At 42.1% G+C, this 23,442-nt stretch overlaps 1 protein-coding gene across 1 annotated transcript in view; it reads right to left on the minus strand.

Annotated features, from left to right (window-relative positions):
* Window positions 1-21,771, minus strand: part of CDYL2 (chromodomain Y like 2) — an 80,075-nt gene extending 58,304 nt beyond the window's left edge. Inside the window, exon 1 of the mRNA XM_054048624.1 lies at window positions 21,586-21,771. Coding sequence (XP_053904599.1) covers window positions 21,586-21,609 — 24 coding nt within the window. The 5' untranslated portion in view covers window positions 21,610-21,771. The remainder of the gene's footprint in view (window positions 1-21,585) is intronic.
* Window positions 21,772-23,442: the final 1,671 nt, after the last annotated feature.

Consider the following 23,442-nt stretch of genomic DNA (forward strand, 5'->3'; position numbering starts at 1 on the left):
TGTACTGCCTGCAACATTTTCTTTAAAAGGTTAGTTCAATTCAAGTTACTTATTTTGTCTGTCTTCTATTATTTTTTAAAAATGTTACATTCTTTTTAGAAAGTGATGAATTCCAATTACAGACAAAAGAAAGTTTTGAGTATAAGGAAGCAGGGTGGATTGATTTAAATTGAAGCAATTTAAATCACCGCTTTTAATCATGATTTAAATCAACAATCAGGAAACCTTGATTTAAATAATTGATTTTAATCTTGTTTTGCATTTGTACTTTTTAGTAATTTTTCTAAAGATTGATTCTCATTGGCTGGTAGCCATTAAAACGTATTGATTTGCAACTAAATGTATGCTTTACATTAAAATTAGTACTTCTGTTTACTAACCAGGATGATACACTATATTGTACACATTTATTTAAGCAATTATATAGCTTAATTTACATTTATTCAGAGTCTAAATTTTTATTTTTTTATTATGTGAGAAAATGGTGAATGATGCATTTCTTATCTACTAAATAATTAATTTTTTACTTGTGAATTGTGTCAAACTCTATTTGGATGGAAATTCAAATTCAATAAATAATGCATAAATAGCATTTTAAAATGTGTTTTTATTAGTTAAATAACACTATCTTCAATATGCTGGTTACATAAGAAAAAGGTTTATCAGGAAGTATACCGAAACATACTTTGCATTTAAAATGAACTGATTTGTTAAATAAAGGAAGCATTAGCTGTAGTTAGTGCATGTAACATTGTTTCTGGTCACTATCTACTTCAAGATTTTGTAAAAGGTCAACAAGCTTTCCTGCTTTTTCAACTACTACTGGTTTCTTAACTTTGAATGAACTAGTCACTGAACTCCACTAATTGAATACACTGAAACTAAGAAAATATTCTCTCTGCACCTGCCAAAGAGCTATTGTTGTTGAAAGCTGGTTTAGCACTTCACCTGGCTCCAGGAGCTTGGTCAGTGACTTCCCCTAGTGCGGTGGTTTGACTTCCTTTAAAACTTGGCAGCAAATGTACCACTTAATATTATTTAATGTAATTTAAATCATTTTAATAGATTTAGTGAGTTTAGGCCTTAACATAGGTTGTCATTTTCAGATTTAATTTTAATTTTTTAAAAAAATTTAAAAAAAACCCCACACAGTTATATTTAAATTAAAAAATAATTCAAAAAATTTTAAATTAAAAAATTGATTTTTTTTTAAATCACTGATTTTCATCCACCCTGCAAGGAAGATGTTTAATACTAATTTCTCTGCCACCACTGTGTTGCAGCTGTGAAAACACAGTTTTCAGCTGGTAGCTGTCTAAATTGCATCTGGAACCATGTGTTCAGTCCTACTGGCTAAAGGAATAGTTTCCCCATGTTGTCCCATATTGCAATGGTTCTCAACCAGAGGTCCGGGGCCCCCTGGGAGGCTGCGAGCAGGTTTCAGGGGGTCTGCCAAGCATGGCTGGCATAAGACTTGCTAGGGCCGAGAGCAGAAAGCTGAGGCCCCGCCAAGCAGGAATGTAGGCGGGAGCCCCAAGCTCCACCACCCAGGGCTGAAGCTGAAGCAACTTAGCTTTGTGGTGTACCCTGTGGCATGGGGCCCCAAGCAATTGTCCTGCTTGCTACCCCCTAACGCTGGCCCTGGTTTTATATGCAGAAAAACAGTTGTTGTGGCACAGCTGGGCCATGAAATTTTTACAGCATGTTGGGGGGCCTCAGAAAGAAAAAGGTTGAGAACCCCTGCATATTGGATCACTGCACATACCTATACACTTGCCCACATTCTGTTTTATATTTGCATAAATTTTTAACCTTTCTTTCTAAAGTGGGATGACAATACACACCTTCCTCATTTGCATTTCAAAATCCAAGTGCTTATTGTTTCTTTGAATGTATTTAAACTTACTGCATTATGCATGTCTGAGTCACTAAAAAAAGTGTCATGTATCTGAGTAACATAAATCCTATAGAGTTTAATAATCTGCCTTTTTAAAAATCAACAGTCTTCTATGTGTTGAATTTTTGTAAAACACATATGGTGTATTCGAGAATCTGTTCAGAACATAGGTGGTTGTAAAGAATATTTCGACATGCACTAGTTTTAAAAGGATACACCTAATGTGATGATCAACATGTAGGGAAGGAAATCAAATGTATTTTGTATTCTAGATGTCTGTTTTATTCAAATTTCCACAGTGTGGTGCAGAACTCATTGGAAGAGCTTGAGCTGAGTTGGTTTTTACACAGCACTATCAAGATAGATATCCCTCCAATATACCTTAAAATAGGAGAGGCTTGGTTAAGGCTGACCCCTGAAAAGTTTTCACAAGGCACAAATAATTTCCCTCATAGAGTTTTACGCTGAATGAAGGAAGCTTTTCTTCTGGAATGAGAAAGGTTTATCACGGTCACCTTTAGAAGACAGCTTGGTGAGACTGTACCACTTGGATACACAGAAAGACATCCTTGGAAATATTGTTGTTTAACTCCTGCAGAGCAGACTGTGAATTAAGAAACAAAAATTTAGTAATTGTTTTCTACTGAAATTAACAACTAGTGAGTTTCCACTGAAACAAGCCAGGTCTCTGCATTTCAGAGCTCAGAGAACACCACAGGGCAAAATAGCTCAAGTAGCCTTGCCTTGTTGGTACATGAGTTCACTGGTCCTGGCTGGCTTTATATGACTGATAAAATACTTTAATTCACTACTTAAAACACTCCCTCAGAAGTGTAGTTGTCAAACTGAGTGCCAAGAAGGGACTTGAAATGGCTATCTGAGAAACTCTGTTTTCTAATACTTTTAAAAGTTTTCTAATATTTTCTAGGAATTTTATAGTTTCTGGAAGCTGCAAGTAATGTAGCCAGTTTTACTGATACCATTATAATGTCCTTAAAAGCATGTCCTAGGTTATTACACATTAATTGTTTGAATGAATACTTAGAGACTTCATGTCTTCAAGCCAAGTTTAAAATTAAGGCTTGACGGGAATGTTCACAGTGGTAATCTACAAAGAAAAATATGCATATATCCGTACTTACGAAAACTAATGGTCTGTAAACATTACAGAGGGTATATAATTTTTCATCTGTTAGCTATACTTACAACATGGGTCAATACCAAACCTTTCCAATTTCTAGTCATTTTCTCTGAGTCACTATTGTGAGAAAATATGTCTGTTTGTAGTATGTATTTTTGTCTAATTGGTTAAAATATCAGTATTTTTTGTCAAATACACTCTAAAAGCAAAGAGCATGTCCTGCCATTGATCTGCATACAAAACTCCTGTGAAGTCCAATTGAAATTCCAAAGACAGGATGATACAGGATACAGCATAAGATGAAGGAATACAACTTTGGTACTTTCACTAAAGTAAAAGGGAACAACATTTGTTGGTCACGGATCTAACAGAGCTGGACCAGCACTTGTTGGCATTCTGGAGGTCATCTGAACACCTATTTAAGAGACAGTAGGCTACCTGCCTATAAAAGCTTCCCTGCTTGACTGTAAAAGGTTTCTCTGGGTCTACAGCCACAAAAACATGTCCTTATTATCAATGCCTCAATCTTCATACAGTAGCCTATTATTATCCCCGTCTCATGGGCAAAGAGTGAGACTCTTCCCCAGCTAATTGCAAAATATGGCAACTGTGCTCAAAGGGATGATGATGCAGGTGGGTGTGGAGTAGCAGCATTTTCAGTGTGACCCACAATGAGGTACAAGTTGCCTTCTGACATTCAGTCAGCCAGGGAAGAATTTTAGTAAAGTTGGGCCTGTGGAAGTGTCCTGAGCTGACAAATCTATTTTAGAACTCACTAAAGGCGAAGACACTGGGTTGAAGATTCTCTCCCCCAACTCTTGGCAAAAGGGAGAAGGAAGGGATTTTGATAACTTGGAAGGAGTCCCTCCTCATGTCAGCTCTGGTGATCAGGAAAAGGAAGCCCTAAATTACCTGTTCCTGCTGGTCAGGAAGGTGGCTAGGATCCACCTATCTCCCACCCTTGTGCTGCACTGGAGGGTTACTAATTCCTCGGGTTGTGAACACTAAGGTGAAGGGAAAAGCAGCGGCCCAGCTCAGGCACAAGGAACTGTGTAGTGGAAGGGAAATGGGAGCCCATTAACATGAACACTTTTCCTCTTCTTCACTCCCCCAAAGTAATTCTCCAATTCCCTGCTATAGAACTGTTTTTTTTTTCGCAAGTCGCCATCCTTTTCCTTGACTAGATCAGGCTGCCATTCAGCTAGCATCCACATGCTTGCACAGGTGGGGAAGTTCTCTCTTGGTTGGACCCTGAGGTAGTACTGTCTTGTTTTCGCTGTCTGTTTGAAAACCCCTCTAAAGGGGCTTCATAAAGAGGAAGAAAGGAAAGATCAGACTATAGCATTAGCAGTTGATGTTTTAAAATATGTAAATGACATATTCCCCTAAGAAACACTAGAATCTTTTATATCAGATATTTCCCTAATCATCTGTGCCGAAGGCTGTCGATGATGCCTTAGCAGAAGTCAAAAAGCATTGACATTACACCATTATTAGCTTTTGATGCATCATTTAAACTGTGCTAAGTTCATAACTATGCAGAACCAAATCCCTCTAGCACCTTGAAATGTAAGGTCAACCATGTTCAGCTGAAGGGTTTTTTTATGGAATTTTTACTATACTTCGCTATAAGGCTTTTTATTTGTTATATTTACCATGCTTTTCAGCTTTTGGTATTAGTAGACATGAGTGTGTGATAAGCAGGGAAACTACCAGCTAGCACAGCAGGGGTTAAAGAGAGCCCTTGGACCCAGCTAGCCCCGCCCGGCTATACCTGCAGCCAATGCCAGCCTGGAGGTGGGGAGAAAAGAAGAGAGACAGGCTCAGTTTGGGGCTGACTGGTGAAGAGACGGGAGCTAATTGCCCCCCTACTTGAGGGGAAGGAGTGCTAGCCGGTCAAGGCAGCCAACAGGGAAGAAGCACTGTCTCCCCAGCCAAGGGAAACTGCAAAGGGGACCTAGGAGCCTTCAGCACCTGAGCTAACTGAGTGAATGAACCCCACAGACATTGTGGAGCTCGCCCTCACCAACTTGCAGCAGACCTGCCTGACAAAGCCTGGACCATGGTAGGGTACTGCCCAAGACCCAAGAGGGGACCCTATAGGAAGCAAGCCACCCAATAAATTGGACTAGAGGGGTCATACCCCAAACTGAAAAGACTGGTAGGAATTATCCTAGGGCAGTGGATTTTGCCTCTCTGCTAGGAGGGACCTGCCCCCCACCCCCATTCAGGGGTGGACATACACAGGTCCCTGGACTGGGACCCAGTGGAGTGGGAGGGTCTGGGTCCATCTATGCCTTAAAGACTGAGGTTCCTCAACCAAGCAGGGGACTGAGAGCCACATGCTCTAACCATTAGGCTGCCTGGCCCTCCAAGCTACCTGTTATAGTATTATTATTACTATTCTAGTAAAGAAGAATCAGTTGGAGAAGAAATGAAAAGTTAGGCCTTACTATTACTATTAATAGATGTGAGTCTTAGCAATCAAATAAGTACCTAGTCCTGGGAAGGTGATACACCAAATATTACAAATCCGGTGGGACACCTCCTTAATCAAATGCCATTGCATTTAGAGGTGCATGTGTTCAAATACACATTCAACACATCCCTACAGTTTTGGCTTTAGGTCTTAAACAACCCTAGGTCTTAAACAAACTTTCAGGTATGATAGTCTGGTACACATGCAAATTAAGATCTCATCAGATAATTACCATCATATTTCAGCCCATGAATAGCAGAGATGTTGCAAGATTTTGGAATGGCCATCTGCTGAGGCCAGCAGGAGCACCAGCAAGTGGAAAAGCACACTTGGGGGGAGAATGGGGTTGTATGTGGATAGACGCTGTCAGATAATGACTGAGATACACAAGAAATCAGTTTAATTTGGGAATCTAGAATTTCACTAGAAAATGTAACGCTGAGCCAAAAGTGGTAGCTGTTACTGAAGGAATTCTGGTTGTAGCCTGAGAATGGAAGCAGCTACCGAGAATTTTCTCCTTAGCCTGTAGCCTGTGATTTAGTCACAAATCCTGAAAAGGACTGTGAAGAATTGGGGTGTGAACATTCTAACATTGAAGGACGGGGCAGTAGTCCAAAAGCAATTGGGTAGCACAAGTATTTTTATTATTCATTATGCAATGTCCCTCTTCTCTGTGCACTATACAGGCTACCAGAACAGTTGTTGACAACCCTGGAGAAAATTTGCACAGTTAAGTGTGCAAATAGCAAGTCCAGTTCACAAGCAAAAGAAGCCTTTGTTTTCTAAACAGGGCAGGTTGTCAGTGACATTTGATTAGAACAGATGCAGCAGAGAAAATAACAGTGGCACAGTTGTGGAAGAATTTAAAACACAGCCCACACTGGATTGTCAACAACGGGTAACTACACACGTACTGTGATATTTGATACCACATCTAATAGTGAGAGCTGTACTAGCGTTGACAATCACTGCAAATACTTATCTTTGGTGTCAGAAAGCGAGTTTGTTGTTGCAGGGTCAGAGAATATTGATGGGGAAAAGGATCCTGCTTGTGACAAAGCTGGGAAAGGGCAGACAAATTACTCATCCAGGAGAGATTGTCTTACTCCATTTCTGCTAACAATTCCTTGAAGGGGCAGCAAAATCCATAGTTCATACAAACTGTGAACCAGGTCTGACCCAATCCATATGGTGAGCAGTGATGTTTATTGACGGAAGTGTGTCCTATTGATGTTCAAGCAAAAGGTTGACAAGAACAATTCACATCTGTTACATGTGAAAGAAGAAAACCACGTTGCCTCCTTATTAACTTGTAATTTCAACAGTGACCCACTTGATAAATGTGGTGCAACATGCTGTTTGTAAAGCCTTAGTCAGCAGGGAGAGATGGCAAGGCCACGTTGGCACCCCTGCTTTAATCTGTCATCTGATGCAAGTGCATGCCAGTGCACGGGAAAGGCACCAGAAGTCATTTATTGCTGGAGAGGACGCGTCAGGAGAAGAACATGCAGGGAGGAGACTGAGTCTTCTTGCTGTGACATCAGAACATTCTTTACTAACTGAGGACATGGGAGGGGCAGATTGTTCTACTGTCCCTTCTCCTACTGTCAGGTCACAAACTGTATCCCTGGTACTAAATCTGAGGGCATTATTTATTCCCTTAGTGCCCCCCAAATTACTAACAGACCACTAATGGGTTCAGCAAGGTCTGAAATAAGTAAGAGTAAATTCTGAAAAACTGATAAAGGGAGAAACCTGGTGCAAAGCACCTGTTTACTAAGCATGTTACTGAGGTCTTTGCTGCTATGAGAAACAGGCCCTGGTTCTCATGGGGGGACTTCAATCATCCTGACATCTGCTGGGAGAGCAATACAACGGTGAACAGACAATCCAGGAAGTTTTTGGAGAGTGTTGGGGACAACTTCCTGGTGCAAGTGCTGGAGGAACCAAGTAGGGGCTGTGCTCCTTTTGATCTGCTGCTCACAAACAGGGAAGAATTGGTAGGGGAAGTAGAAGTGGGTGGCAACCTTGGCAGCAGTGACCATGAGATGGTCGAGTTCAGGATCCTGACAAAAGGAAGAAAGGAGAGCAGCAGAACACAGACCCTGGACTTCAGAAAAGCAGACTTTGACTCCGTCAGGGAACTGAGGGGCAGGATCCCTGGGAAAGCTAATATAAGGGGGAAAGGAATGCAGGAGAGCTGGCTGTATTTTAAAGAAGCCTTATTGAGGGCGCAGGAACAAACCATCCCAATGTGCAGAAAGAATAGCAAATATGGCAGGCAACCAGCTTGGCTTAACAGAGAAATCTTCGGTGAGCTTAAACACAAAAAGGAAACTTACAAGAAATGGAGACTTGGACAGATGACTAGGGAGGAGTATAAAGATATTGCTCAAGCATGCAGGGGTGTTTTCAGGAAGGCCAAAGCACAATTGGAGTTGCAACTAGCAAGGAATGCAAAGGGTAACAAGAAGGGTTTCTACGGGTATGTTAGCAACAAGAAGGTGGCCAGGGAAAGTGTGGAACCCTTACTCAATGGGGAAGGCAATCTAGTGACAGATGATGTGGAAAAAGCTGAAGTACTCAATGCTTTTTTTGCCTCGGTCTTCATAGACAAGGTCAGCTCCCAGACTGCTGCACTGGGCAGCAAGGTATGGGGAGGAGGTGAGCAGCCCTCAGTGGTAGGGTGACCAGATGTCCCAATTTTATAGGGACAGTCCCGATTTTTGGGTCTTTTACTTATATAGGCTTCTATTACACATCACCCCCTGTCCCAATTTTTCACATTTGCTGTCTGGTCATCCTACTCAGTGGTGAAAGAACAGGTTAAGGACTATTTAGAAAAGCTGGACATGCACAAGTCCATGGGTCCAGATCTAATGCATCCGAGGGTGCTAAGGGAGTTGGCTGATGTGACTGCAGAGCCATTGGCCATTACCTCTGAAAACTTGTGGCGATCGGGGGAGGTCCCAGATGACTGGAAAAAGGCAAATATAGTGCCCATCTTTAAAAAAGGGAAGAAGGAGAATCCGGAGAACTACAGACCAGTCAGCCTCACCTCAGGCCCTGGAAAAATCATGGAGCATTTTGGAATCCATTTTGAAGCACTTGGAGGACAGGAAGGTGATCAGGAACAGTCAACATGGATTGACCAAGGGCAAGTCATGCCTGACCAACCTGATTGCCTTCTATGATGAGATAAGTGGCTCTGTGGATATGGGGAAAGTGGTGGACGTGATATATCTTGACGTTAGCAAAGCTGTTAATACGATCTCCCACAGTATTCTTGCCAGCAAGTTAAAAAAGTATGGATTGGATGAATGGACTATAAGATGAATATGGATGGATAGAAATGGATGGATAGAAAGCTGGCTAGATTGTCGGGCTCAACAAGTAGTGATCAACAGCTCGATGTCTAGTTGGCAGCCGGTATCAAGTGGAGTGTCCCAGGAGTCAGTCCTGGGGCTGGTTTCGTTCAACATCTTCATTAATGATCTGGATAATGGGATGGATTTCACCCTCACCAAGTTCGCGGATGACACTTAGATGGGGGAAGGGGTAGATACGCTGGAGAGTAGGGACAGGGTCCAGAGTGACCTAGACAAATTGGAGGATTGGGCGAAAAGAAATCTGATGAGGTTCAACAAGGACAAGTGCAGAGTCCTGCACTTAGGACAGAAGAATCCCATGCACTGCTACAGGCTGGGGACCGACTGGCAAAACGGTAGTTCTGCAGAAAAGGACCTGGGGATTACAGTGGACAAGACACTGGATATGAGTCAACAGTGTGCCCTTGTGGAGGAGGGATTTGATAGCAGCCTTCAACTACCTGAAGGGGGGTTCCAAAGAGGATGGAGCTAGACTGTTCTCAATGGTGGCAGATGACAGAACAAGAAGCAATGGTCTCAAGTTGCAGCGGGGGAGGTCTAGGTTGGATATTAGAAAAAACTATTTCATTAGGGAGAGTGATGAAGCACTGGAATGGGTTACCTAGGGAGTTGGTGGAATCTCCGTCCTTAGAGGTTTTTAAGGCCCCGCTTGACAAAGCCCTGGCTGGGATGATTTAGTTGGGGTTGGTCCTGCTTTGAGCAGGAGGTTTGACTAGATGACCTCCTGAGGTCTATTCCAACCCTAATCTTCTATGATTCTATTGTTCTAACCCTGTGACCCTTTCTGTGAGAGATCCATGACTCCACAATATACTGCAGATGACCATGCCCTGATATGAAATGCCAAACAGTATTTAAAAAAAAACTGTGCCAGAACCATTCCTATGTTACTTTGATGGGAATAGAGCGTGTCTCTGTGTGTGATATAGGAGAAAATCCTTCCAGTGTAACATTACAAGTTAGTGATCATTAACACTCTGCACCAGCCTGGAGCCCCCTCCTGCACCCAATCCCCCCCCACAGCCCACATCTCTCACCCTCTCCTGCACCCCAATCCCCTGCACCAGCCCGGAGCCTCCTCCTGCACCAAACTCCCTCCCAGAGGCCGCACCTCTCACCCTCCCCTGCACCCCAATCTCCTGCACCAGCCTGGAGACCTCTCCTGCACCCAAACACCCTCCCACAGCCTACACCTCTCACCCTCTCCTGCACCCCAATCCCCTCCACCAGCCTGGAGACCCCTCCTGCACCCACACACCCTCCCAAAGCTTGCACTTCTCACCCTCTCCTGCACCCCAACACTCTGCACCATCCTGGAGACCTCCCCCCAACAGCTAATTTTTTTCAAGCTTTTCTTTCCCTCCTAGTTGCCTCAATCTTTTTTCTTTAGTTTTCCTTTTACAGATAGATTAAAACAAAACCATTTTGTATTTTAGCCATCATCCCCCTCCTCATTCATTAATAGGCCTCCTTTCTTCCTCATATTCCCCAATCTCTGATATTTTTGAAAAGGATTTTAATCCACTGAATCCTAACATTAACAAATTCTATTTTCTGCTGCCCTTAACTTTTTCCTGCAAGCCTTAATGGACTTTGTGTGCTGTTGTTTGGTTATCTCCCTTTTTCATTTCCTGAACAAAGCTGTTATCCTCACATTTGTGAGTTGTCTCTTATGACGTTACACTGATCACTTCTTGTTCCTTGCATTCTTCTTTTTTCACAGGATTTTTTTCCTCTGGTGTCTCTTAGGATTCTCGAGTCTTTTTCTACACTCAGGGATTTTCATACTTTTTCCCATTGCACACTAAATTTCTCAATTCTCCCAAATTTGCTGCTTTGAATTCTAATTCTCTAGTTCTGTTGCATTTTGTGAAGCATTCCTTACTATGCTGCATTCAAGTAGCTTGTAATCAATAGCTCCAAGAACTTCCTTGTTATCCTTGTGTTCTCAAAAAGCTCCTTTTCTTTTGTTCTCACCAGCAAGATGTCGATCCAGGATGGTTTTTCACAGGGTTGGAATCTCCGCTTCTTGACTCCTTGGATCACAGTGCTGTCTTCTACGTAAGCTGGGAGTAAGAGCCTTTTGAACGTTGATGCACATTTAGCCGTATTGGCTAACCAATAGCTATCTGGGTAACTAACTTGTTTCTTGTGAAAGGTATTCTGCAGTACGGAGTTCACTGAAATTTGTGCCAAGAAGTTTTCATTCTTGCTCTTCTCCAATCCTGAGGATTGTCTTTCTCTTCCTGTATCTCTAAGTATTTCTCTACCATTTTTGCCACTGAAGTGTAATTCACTGACTTGGTAAATATTGTACTTTCTACTCCCCATTGCCACTTTCTTTTCTACACAGAGTTCATCTGACATTCCAAAATGGGAGTAAATGATCATGCCCCAACTGAGATTGTTATGCTCCAGTTTTTCGTTATTAGACTCAACCCACAAAGTTTCAGTTATGTTCTCTTTGTCATTTAGTACTACTTCAGGAACTTCTGGGTTATTTCCCATTCTCCTTGTATTTTTGTGGAGACACTAGTACATGAATGCACCTTTTTCTATAATTCCTGTCATTCTGATTACAGTACTTAACTTGTGATGCAGACTGTATTCCTCATCTGTCCTCATCCGCATGAAAGTACATGTTTGATTATTGGATCCATTCTCACATGTGACTACTTCATTTAGAGCTGCCATAACAAAACCTGCCATTTTTGAAAGTGGGAATTTGTTACATCCTTGCTTAAGTGGAAACCATCAAATACAGTCTCTTCTCATCACAGAAGGCATTCTGATGATCCATGAACACCAACTCTCCTCCATCCATGCTTCTATCCGTTAACCTCCAATATTTTCTCTCTACTCATACCTGTCATCAGAAAATTTTCTGAGACGATCACCTGCCTTGACTCCCTCTTCAAAAGTTCCAGAAGTCATTCTTGATTCTAGCAAAACTCCATTTGTGCACTTTGGTCCTACACGCACTACACTCAGCACGAACTCCCCAGCAGTATTCAGGATATGCTCCACCTTTCTTGTCACATTTCCGACACTGAAACACCTGCTATCCTGTCACAAGGAGGTTTCTGAAAGAGGAATTCATCCAGTATAGTCATTTGTTAAATGTAATGATTTTTATACTACATCTTGTTAATCAATCCTATAAATTAATGAGGTTTTAATAATTTAAGACATTCTGTTATTAGTTTGAGGAAACTCCAAACACACAACATTTTAGGGGAAGATCCATCTCCCAACATTAAACATTAAAAAAAGTTTCAGAGTAACAGCCGTGTTAGTCTGTATCCGCAAAAAGAAGAACAGGAGTACTTGTGGCACCTTAGTCTCTAAGGTGCCACAAGTACTCCTGTTCTTCTTTTTATTAAAAAAAGGTAATCTTCAATAGATACAGTATAGAATTCAGTTGTCTGTAGTTATCAGTTATAATTTAAACAGCATTAAACATTAAAAAAGGTAATCCTTTTACCAAACCTTATCATACAGTCGTGTTCTTTTTGTCCTCCTTCCCCTATCATGGATGACTAATAAGCTACGTGAACAGAAGCTATCTCCTTTACAATCAGCCTGTTATACTCACTGATGTCAGAGCATAGCTTATAACATCACCGTTCATCACAGTGAATGAGAATGTGATGCTGTAAAAAATGAATTTTGGCTTCACTGAAATGGAGCAGATTTGCTGGACAAGAGGTAGCTGTTTACATTAAAATATATTGATAATCAGCATTTATAAGAAGGGTAATAAGGAAAAAGTATATAGCCATTTAATAAGGTTTCTGTGAAATGTTACTAAAATAAAAGTTTGAATAAACTACCACTTGCACACAACAGTAAACTAGGTCTGTTCAGATTAATGGGAAGAAAACATAAAATTGTATAGAGTGTGATACTTCTGAAGATGCACCCCAAAATCTAAATTAATGGAAAGCCCTGGAATAAATCCTCCCAGCACAGATCTTGAAATGATTTCTCTGGTCAAAGCAAAATTATAAAAGAGGAGAAAGCTATTTTAGGCCATTAGAAATACCTTCTTTTATTAATATATATTTACAACAACATTGATTTTACAGGTTAACTCATTCTACACGTATCACTAAAATGCCTTTTAATTTATTGTAATTTCTTTTGCAAGGATTTTCAACCAGAATGGAGGGGTCAGTTACGTTTATTACTACTGTCTATTAAGCATAACATATTTGCACATGCCACAGCATGTGGAGATTCTGGGTGACACTGCCATCCATCGGCAGCTGAGGATGGACTACCTAAGTTGTGCCAGGGGTTGCACCAGCCTCTGGAACAACCCAGCATCAGGGGCATACAAAGGTGGCTTAAAGCCATTTTAGTCCCCACTCCCTTTGGGCTGCAGGTTTTGTGCTGGACCTCCAAGAGGCATAGCAAAAATCACATCCCAAGTGATATAACAGCAGTTTGCAAAGAAAAGGGTATTTTTGGCAGACATTTTTTCAGCACTATTTTCATTGTCATTGTCTATCACTAAGTAACCCCATGCTATTCAGGTATCAGGATGTACTCTAATGGGTGATCTATTTCCCATGCTTCGCTAAGTTACAACAAGAATCACTGGCTCCTACACTGTCCATCTGTATCAACCTAAACAATGTCAAGAAAGATATGAGAAACCTTAAATATACCCTGCAATATACAGGTCACTGTTTAAATTATAAATAATAACTACAGAAGACTGAATTCTACACTGTATCTAACAATGACAACATTACAGTTGATGTGTGATAAAAGAAAATAGACACACCATATTTCCCCCACAGCCTTACAACACTAGCCATCTATAGGATAAGGGCTTGGAAATAAACATAGCTATTGTGGCACTGTTGTTAAACAAATCAAAAGACCAGTTTTCTTTCTCTAAGAAATAGAAGAAGAATCTTATTTTTCTTTATGTAAAACATGTTGGGGCTCATACAGTTCGATCATCATTTCTACCACTGTAAATATTACAGGTTTAAATGGTTTGATACGAACTTTACATAATTCCACGCACTTAAATAAAAACAATAGTTAAGTCTTTCATCCAGCTTGTTGACAATACCAATATGATTATGGCATAAAATATATTATAAAATTATTTCCCAAAATATATGGGTAAGAGGTGACAACAAATAATCTACACTGATGAAAATATACAAAGCCAAGAAAATGCAACAGTGCTAAAAGTCAAATGAATGGACAAAGAAACATTATTCACTGAGTAGTTAGCCATTACAATTCCGCCTTTGATGGAAAAAAAAATCAGCTAATTTTCCTCAGTATCAGATCACATTTGAATTTCACAATTATTTGTATTAGGTTTGTTCTAAATATATTTTCACTTACAAAACACAAACAATTACATCAGTGGTCGGCAACGTTCGGCACGCAGCTCACGAGGGTAAGCACCCTAGCAGGCTGGGCCGGTTTATTTACCTGCTGACGCGGCAGGTTCAGCCGATCGTGGCCCTCAATCGCCACGGTTTGCCGTCCCGGGCCAATGGGGGCGGCAGGAAGCGGCGCAGGCCATGGGATGTGCTGGCCGCGGCTTCCTGCCGCCCCCATTGGCCCGGGACGGCAAACCGCGGCCAGAACGGCCGAACCTGCCGCGTCAGCAGGTAAATAAACTGGCCCGGCCTGCTAGGGTGCTTACCCTGGTGAGCGCGTGCCGAGTGTTGCCGACCCCTGAATTACATAATTACATGACAATTTTGAATAAAACACCAATCTAAGTGCAATACATTTTGTATTTTTAAATTTTTGTAGTTGACCAAATGCTATCAGAAAAGTTATGATGTGATTATATATGTACCTAGACAGCGAAGGGAAATATACTCAGTTTAATTTTTTTTGAGAAATTTACTTTATCTTGTATATTTAATGGTGATTTAACTATAATAGAAAGTTTATCCAATCAGGAACATGGTCATCTCATGCACATTCCTGAGTTAACCTACATTTGGAGGAAATATATCATGCTCTGGATGAAAGAACTTCATCAAGATGGTCATAAAACACTAACGCGATAGAAAATCATTTGGTTTACAATAGGTCTTTTCATACTCAAAATGTCCCAAGCAATTTCCAATGCAATGAGGAAGTTGGATACTGGTAACACAGTGACAATGTAGGTAAACATGACAGTCGTTGTGTGCACAGTAATGTTTTACATAGCTTTTGACACCAGAGTCTGTTACTAAGCCTGTACTACACTTAAACATTAGATTGATCCAACTACATTGCTCAGGGCTGTGAAAAATTTTGTGCCCTGAGTACAGGGTGACCAGACAGCAAATGTGAAAAATCAGATGGGGTGGGGGGTAATAGGAGCCTATATAAGAAAAAGACCCAAAAATCGGGACTGTCCCTATAAAATCGGGACATCTGGTCACCCTACCTGAGTACTGTACTATAGTTAGGTTGGCCTAACCCCTGGGGTAGATCTAGCTTGGTCAACAGAAGAATTCTGTTGACATAGCTACCCCCTCTTGGAGAGATGGATTAACTACATTGATGTAGGAAGCATCTACACTACAGCACTATAGTGGCACTATAGTGGCACAGCTGCAGTGCCACTGTAGCAGCAAGTATGTAGACATGTCTTGAGAGGGAATATTGGCAGAGTTATCCCCTATTCTTTTCTTAGAGTATTATGAAACTTTTTCTTTAATATGCAGAACTACAAGATGTGAGTAGAAGAAACCTCAATTTAACTTCTTACTGAAAGGTTGACACCTAAATTTAACTTCTCATCCAGCAGATTACCCAATCTAGAACTACATAACACTTTCACCACTGGGTACAAGATCAAATTTAACGCGGATTTGTATCCAGAAAGCTTCACTCCACTGTGAGACTTCTAACTGAACTAGAGTAGTATTTGTACAAGTTACCTTAATTTAAGTAAAATTAAGTCTCCCAAATACTATTGGTTGTGATAATCCTTCAGTGACACAATGATACAGAAGTAAGTTTATGATCAGTTAAATTGCTGATTCTTCCTAAAGAGACTTGATAAAGCATTCTCTTTAGCAGCCGTTTTGCTTAAATGTAATAAGGCCAGATCAGCAGCCAGTGTAACTAGGCTTATTTCAATTGCAATCAGCATTACAGTCAATAGAGGTATACCAATTTACACCAGCTGAGAATCTGTCTCGATATACTATATTTTTCTGCCCTCACTCCAATAGAATTTTCATTATTTATAAAATCATTTGCTCTTGAAGTCATCATTCTCTGCTTGTGACATCACACATATCCCCACAACAAACAATTGTTATGTCAATAAAGAGGTTGACTTCGGTTTGGAAATAAGTGTATTTACTTCTTAAACAAACATTCTGTTTTCAAGTAAGTCGCCTCTGTAATGAAAGAGGAGGGCGTGAACTTGTTTTAAAATAAATTTCCCCTTCCCAAATGTTTTCCATAAGATAACAGCAGTTTAAAGTGTGGCTCTATACTGAAAAGTGACTCCATGAAAAGAGCATTGTGTGCTTCCATCTTTATTACGGACTGGTAATCACATTAGCTTGGTTTACAAGCCAAAAGTCAATTTCTAAACCCTAGTTCTGTAAACTCAAACGGGAATGTGAAATTCAAGTTGTAGTCTTTCTGATTCACACATCAAGACAGGTTACAAATATTCTGTGGACCATATTCTGCCCTCATTTACATCTGTGGAGCACCACTCTTTTCAGATTCTGTCCTCACTGATAGCTGTGCAGAGAGCACAGGTATAATTGAGAGAAGAATTTGACACTGCAACTCAGTTGGAGCTTAATTAACAATCCTGTTGATGATGTGAGCGGGAATAGACTGCAGCCCACTCTCACATAGCCGTATTAACAGGAGTAAAATGTAGTTAAATCTTATTTTTGTCACTGATGTAGGTAGACATGAATACAAACTTAGGCATTGTATCTCTTGATTAAGACAGTTTCATTTTTAAGAAGTCACTTTTCCAAGTAAAATAGCACTTTAGTGGCTAATAGTTTTAAATAATGATGAAATTACTGTGGTCCAGAGATATCTACCTGCCACATTCCTCTCAAGAGACTTAGCTGCTAATTCATTAGATCGCTGAATTAAGATACTGATTAATAAACTACCATAATTGGGATTTCCAATAGTTTTAAAGAACTATGAGAAAATATTTAAGTTTTAATCTCATTGTTCCAAAAGCTCTGATTACGTTGGTTTACTATAAACAATGAGAAAATATAGACAATTTTAGCTCAAAATAAAAACTACACTTCAAAACAAAATGCCCATGATCTTCAAAAGCTTCTGCATGTTATTGATAAATGATATCAGCTATTCATCATCATAAACCAGACCTTATGTTTTATTGCACTAAATTGCATTCTCTTTGCTAGAAAAAACTTGTGTGCAGTGGTCTGAAGTAAAAGTTTTATTTTTTATACTGTCATCTCATATTTAATACCAGTGCAATAGCCTTCTTAAGAGATCTAATTCTGTTAAGAGAGGGTCTTAAGTGAACTCAAGATGGAGAAAACAAAAGGATATACCAAGGCAATGACAGCAAAACTCATAGCACCAATGAGAAATGTTGAAATTTACCCTTGATTATTTTACCTGTTCTCTGTTACTGAGATTAATAAAGACATTATATCAATACATTCAACAAGTTGTCTAAACTAGAAAGCTCAAGAGTGCTATGCTACTGAAGGTCACTGTGGATATGCTGTTGCCAAAGTTTGTATTTAAATTTTTATTGGTCTAAATACTGTGCTATATATTTCTTAAATATTTAAAAAGATTACATTGCCTGAGCAAATATCGACGTAATAAAGAACCTCCTCACCCACCGGGAGAAGCTCAGAGTCATAATTACGTCAAAACAAGCAAACCAGAACTGGCCTTTTGTTCAACCTGTGAATACATAGCTGTGCTTGAGATTCTATTCTATTCTATTCTGGTTCTTACACTGTGCTCATCATCATAATGTCTGAGTGCCTCTCCACACTTCAATTTAATCTAAAATTTATTAAAGGGAAAATCTTAAGTGAATTTCTACACAAAAAAGAATATTTGTTTCTGTCTTAGCACCTACTTTCTAATAATATTTGATGCAAGATATTATCCTCAAGTGTAACACATCTTGATTCTAAGATACACAAACCTAGAACCCTATTATCAGTAAGCATAGAAATCTCTAGGGATGCTCTTCATTTTGTAGAATAAATGAAAACTAATTTGTAATCCTAGAGAAATAGAACATATTTCAAGCAGAGATGACTAGAAGCCATTTGATATTGAAAAGTGTAGCAGGACAACATAAAATATTATTGTTGTTTTGACTGTAATCTTACATTTCCTTTAACCTCGACACATGCACTAAATTTATCTTCAAGTCAACACTGTGTTGAAAAAAAATCTGTTTTTAAAATAATTGAACAATACAAAATGGATGAATTGTTATATATATAATCACATATCTAGATTTCAAAATTTAAGGGTTTGCACTGAATTATATTTCTCATATGTTACATAATGTAGATACAACCAAGTAAAAAATTTAACATGGGTTAGATGGGTAATAATGCAGTGTACTCTTTTTAGTCATAACTACTGTAACCGTAATCAGCTGTAGTAAAATCATTTTTAGCCAATACCATTTGCTTACTATTACAGAGGTAACTGCTCTTGCATGATTCATTGAACTTCAGTAAAAATCTTTGAAGGACTGAGATATTGTTAAGGCAGTTCTACACATACTTAGTAGATTCATAAGGTGTATCTACAATTAAAAATGTTATGCAGGGTGCTTTAAGCCCCAGATCATTCAGAAGAGCAACCTGTTAAAGGTCAAGTATCAGAGGGGTAGCCGTGTTAGTCTGAATCTGTAAAAAGCAACAGAGGGTCCTGTGGCACCTTTAAGACTAAAAGAAGACTAACCTGTTAAAGGTGACAATCATAAGCTATTTAATATGCATCTTGATATCAGAACATTTTATCTGTCCAAAAAAGCAACAAAAACAATGCCGCATACAACCAAAAAATAAGGTATGGACTCCAAACACACGACATGTTCATGGTGATAACATCATCTCTCATGCTACCTAACTGATATTTGACATCACTACCTACACAACTGTTAGAAGCCTCTTTCTAAAGACTCCAGAAAACCCAAAGAGATCTTTAGACGTGGGGGTTGTATGTGCGTGTGTGGGAAAGTTTAGCAGTCATTTAACCAGAGCCTAACAACTGCCAACTTGCAGCATATCAGAATATAAACTATTCATCTTTCCAGTGGTTCTCTCTGGCCCCAGTCACAAGTACCTTCACAGTAGAAAGGGTTTTACACCGCATAGATTGAATTGCTAATTTAGCTCTGCACATACTTTTCCCAGCAGCTTGACATAAATGCAATGATGTAACACCATGTACCATCTCAGAAGGTCATGTTCTAGACATATCAACAAAGTAGAGGTGGAGATCCATTCTTTCACTCACCTGTCCTGATGGAGACAACTCTCCTCTATTATATATTGATAAGCAAAAACAGCCCAAAGGGAATGATCAAGAATAATCCACAGGCTGAAAACTACAGCATTCAGCATTGCCTAAATTAAGTTCATGGTACAGTCAAAGATGGCTTCACCACCTAGACTAGAGCCTTTAAAATGATCATGCTTCGATGTGCTTCCTAGGTTGCAAGTCTGGATTTCACATAGCATTTTCATGGCACAATACACAATATTAAATGCAGAGCCCATCTCCCATTTCTATAGGTCATCTGCTCATTCAGAGTAATGCAGGGCTCATAAAAGAGCATAGATTTTAATTAATGAATAGGAGCTATAATAACATAGCCAGTGTCAATGTTAGCGGTATGTGTTTGTTACCTTCCAGAACTAATCTAAACATGTACTGAAATGTCTCTGGGGTGCAAGATTATCTAAAACTTCTCCATGCTTCACAGAAGTTACAAATAGGCAGTAAAAGAAGGGCCCAACCAAACCTTTACTTCACTGAAAGTTATGGGCCAAAGTCATCCTTGATAGATCTTCTATAGACTACAATGGAGTCAGAGCACAGATAAAGTTGACACAATGCCGTTAATAACTAATTACAAACTGACACTACAAAATCTATGACGAACCAGCGAAAACAAGTTGACAATATTAATTTAGATCAGTACACGTCTCTGAGCATTTAATCTCACCTATGAGAGTCCAATTTCTACTTACTTCAAGGAAACTTAAAGTCCAGTTCAGCACAAGAAAGACGCAACTGATCAATATCGTACATTAATTACGCCCTTTGTTAGGGGATTTCAAAAGCAATAGCCATGGTAAAAGGGAAACGCTGATCACAGATCCTGTGAGTTTTGGATGCAAGACCCCAAATTCTACAATCAAAATAGAGAACACGCCTAGCTACTCTTACTGCACCAGACCCAGGCGCATCCTGGTATATGATCGCTGCAGAAACCTTGACACTTGGATGGAACTGGAACATGACAATTTTTGGTTGCAAGTCTCATAGTGTACAGTTTAAACAAAGACGTCTAGCCATTCCAATTTTACTTGAAAAAAGGTGGACCTTGATGCATCCTGATTCAGTAGCAGTTATAGGACCAGATATGATTTTTTTTTTATGATTTCAGTGATGGACTTTGGGGCTTGGACCACATTTTGACAAGATTCAGCCGGATCCATTCGCTGGAGCCAGGTATTTGCAGTGCCTGGGTCCAAATTCTCTTGTGGACCAGCAGGAGGGACTAGACTTGCTCTTGCTTTGGACATTTAAAATTGGGTGCTCGGGGTCAAAATTTGGCTGGATCCAGCAAGACCCTACGGCCAGGTTTGGTTTTTTAGTCGGAGGTCCAGCTATTTTTTTTTTTTTTTGGCGCAGTAGGAGCAGCCAGACTTGTGCAATGGTACAAATGGGGAGCTTGGAACCAAAGACGGGCAGGATGCAACGAGCTCCAGCTTTTCCCTCCCTCCCGTGGCCGCTGTGGTCCAACCAGCCACCAGGGAGCTGCCCAAACTTTGACAGCCACCCCCTGCTGCCCCGATCCCCTCCCCGCCAAGCCCCCGATCTCCTCCCCAGCCGCAAGGTGAAGACGCCGGGCGTCTGCTCCTGCACTTTGCACGGCCAGGCGCGGAGCCGCCTCCATCCCTGCGCCTTCCTCCCCAGCAGCGCCGCGGCGCATTTCCCCCCTCTCCTCCGCACTAATCTGCAGATTCAGCACGTCCAGCGCCGCCGCTGACTTTACCTGGACTTTCTCCACTCTCCGGGCGGCTGACACCTCCCATCCTACCGCTAACTCCGGCTCGCGCTCACTCCTTCCTCCTTCTCCCTCCTGCAAGGCCTGCTGCACTCCAGCCCCACGGAAAGTAGGGAGCGCGAGGGAAAGAGGGAGCCAGGCAGGGGGAGGGAGGGGAGCGCTCCATCCCGGTCCCCCCTCTCCCCGCCGCCCCAGCGCACACGCCGGCCCGGCTCCCCCCACCCCCGCCTGGGCGATTTCCTCCCCTCGTCAGGAACTAACCAGGCTCCGCTAAGCGTTTCCGAAACAAACCCCCCGCTGCCGCCGCTGCCTCCCCTCCCCGCCCGGCCGCCCTTGCCCGCTGCCCGCCCGGCTGCGGCGTGCAGCTGGCCCGGGGCTGCCCCCCGGTCCCCGTACCTCGTAAAGGTCCCCCGAAGCCATGCTGGGCTGCGGGACTGGGCTGCTCGGCTGCCTCCTCGCCACCTCTCCCTCTGTCTCCCCCGCTCGCCGTGGAGTAAACTGTGTTTTGCAGAATGACAGGCGCTGGGGCCGGCTGTGCGCAGAATCAGAGGCGAGGAGAGACGGCGAGCGAGGGAGGCAGCGGGCGGGCGGCGGGGCCGGCTGGCGTAACCAGCTCTGGAGCAGGGCGCTGCGCGCTGTGGCTTCTCTCGCGCCGGCTTCAGCCACCCCCCGCCCCCGTCCCCGTCTCCCCTCCAGCCGAGGGGCGGGCTGCGCCCGACACACGCCGCCGGGAAAGTCCCCGGGCCCTCCGACGTGCCGCCTCCCCGGGCAGCCGGGTGCGCTTCAAACTCTTTCCACGGCCCGAAAGGAAAGAGCGAGGGGGAGCCCGGACCTGCGGTGACCCCACACCGGCACAGCCAGGGCAGGGCAGCTAGGCGGGAGATAGACCGGCCTCCAGCCCAAGGTCAAGGCAGGCTGTGGGGCTTGCAGGGGGGTAGTGGAGTGGTAGGGATTTCTGGGAGCATGGGGGAGCTGGTGCCTGCCATCTCCCTCAGGGACAGGGTGACCACCATGAAGGAACGCAAGGTGGCCAGGGCTTACTTCAAGCCCCATCCACCCAAGGACTGCTATCAAGGACATGGAGGTCTGATAACCCTCCATGGCCACCTGTAGGGAACGATGAGGGGATAGTGGCACCCTTCAAACCCCTCTCCCTTTTCCTTCTGCGCCACTGGCCACTGACTTCCTCCATGTCCCACCCCATCAACGGCCACCACCACCAGGAAAATGGAGGTTTTCTCATGGCTTCATTCAACTATCCTACACTTGGAGTGGCCACCATCAATGGAGCTGCCCATGAGTGGCTTCAAGACCCTCCTCCAGTAGATACAGACAGGTAGTCAACGTCATGAAACAGTGTCTTTATGGAGAGTGAAATATGGAACAGATTCTCCGTTCCACTTTGCTCCTTTCTTGGAGCATGGAAGGCTCACCAACTTGCTCTGAAAGGCATTTACCCCCTTCTCAGCTCACACCCCCTTTATTTGCAACAGAGGTGTCAGAGGTGAGGAGTCGTTCAGAGAAATTTCTCAGAAGAGGAAACTTGCTAGGTACCTTGTGTTCCACCTCTGCTTTGCCTCTAATCTGAAATGTTTGGGAAACCCATTAGGGTTTGGAGCCCGGGCAGAGGATGAGGAGAGTCCACTGGATGAAGGAGTCTTAGGTACATGTGTAATGTCAGCCTGATACCATATTATTAGAACAGAAAGGTGCTAGCAGACTAGGATGGATCAGCTTTGCCCTTGGGCAGGGTTGTCCAGGAAAAAAGCAACCGGGGATTCCAGCTGAATGGATTCTGCTGGGACATACTCCAGAATGCCCAGACCAGGAGTCTTTCCCTAGATCTGTTTAGCCACTATGCCCCAGGAATGTGCTGAACACCCATGGAGCCTCTGCTTTGCATAGGATGGGATGGGAGCTGCATTTTTTGTGTGCAAAGAAACCATCTGGAAATGGGCTACATTTTGGAGAAACTGATTAAAATGTTTGAGGAGACAAAAGACTCTTTTGCAACGGGGTGCCATTACAGTAATATAAATGATTCTCCTAAGACTTCACAACCCCAGATCTACCCAACCAGAGAGACTTACCCCCCCAGCTAAAAAGTGATCATCTTCTCAATAACAGTTTTCTTGACAATGGAGAAGAAAGCAAGTAGATTCTGGTTAGCTAGAACCATTGCATCTTGACTTCATAGAGACCCTGTTGTCAGCAGCACAGTGTTCCTTGGTTTCAGATTTGATGTTTTCACCT

This window comes from Malaclemys terrapin, chromosome 14 (assembly GCF_027887155.1).
Source record: "Malaclemys terrapin pileata isolate rMalTer1 chromosome 14, rMalTer1.hap1, whole genome shotgun sequence".
In the NCBI taxonomy this organism is placed as follows: Eukaryota; Metazoa; Chordata; order Testudines; family Emydidae; genus Malaclemys; species Malaclemys terrapin.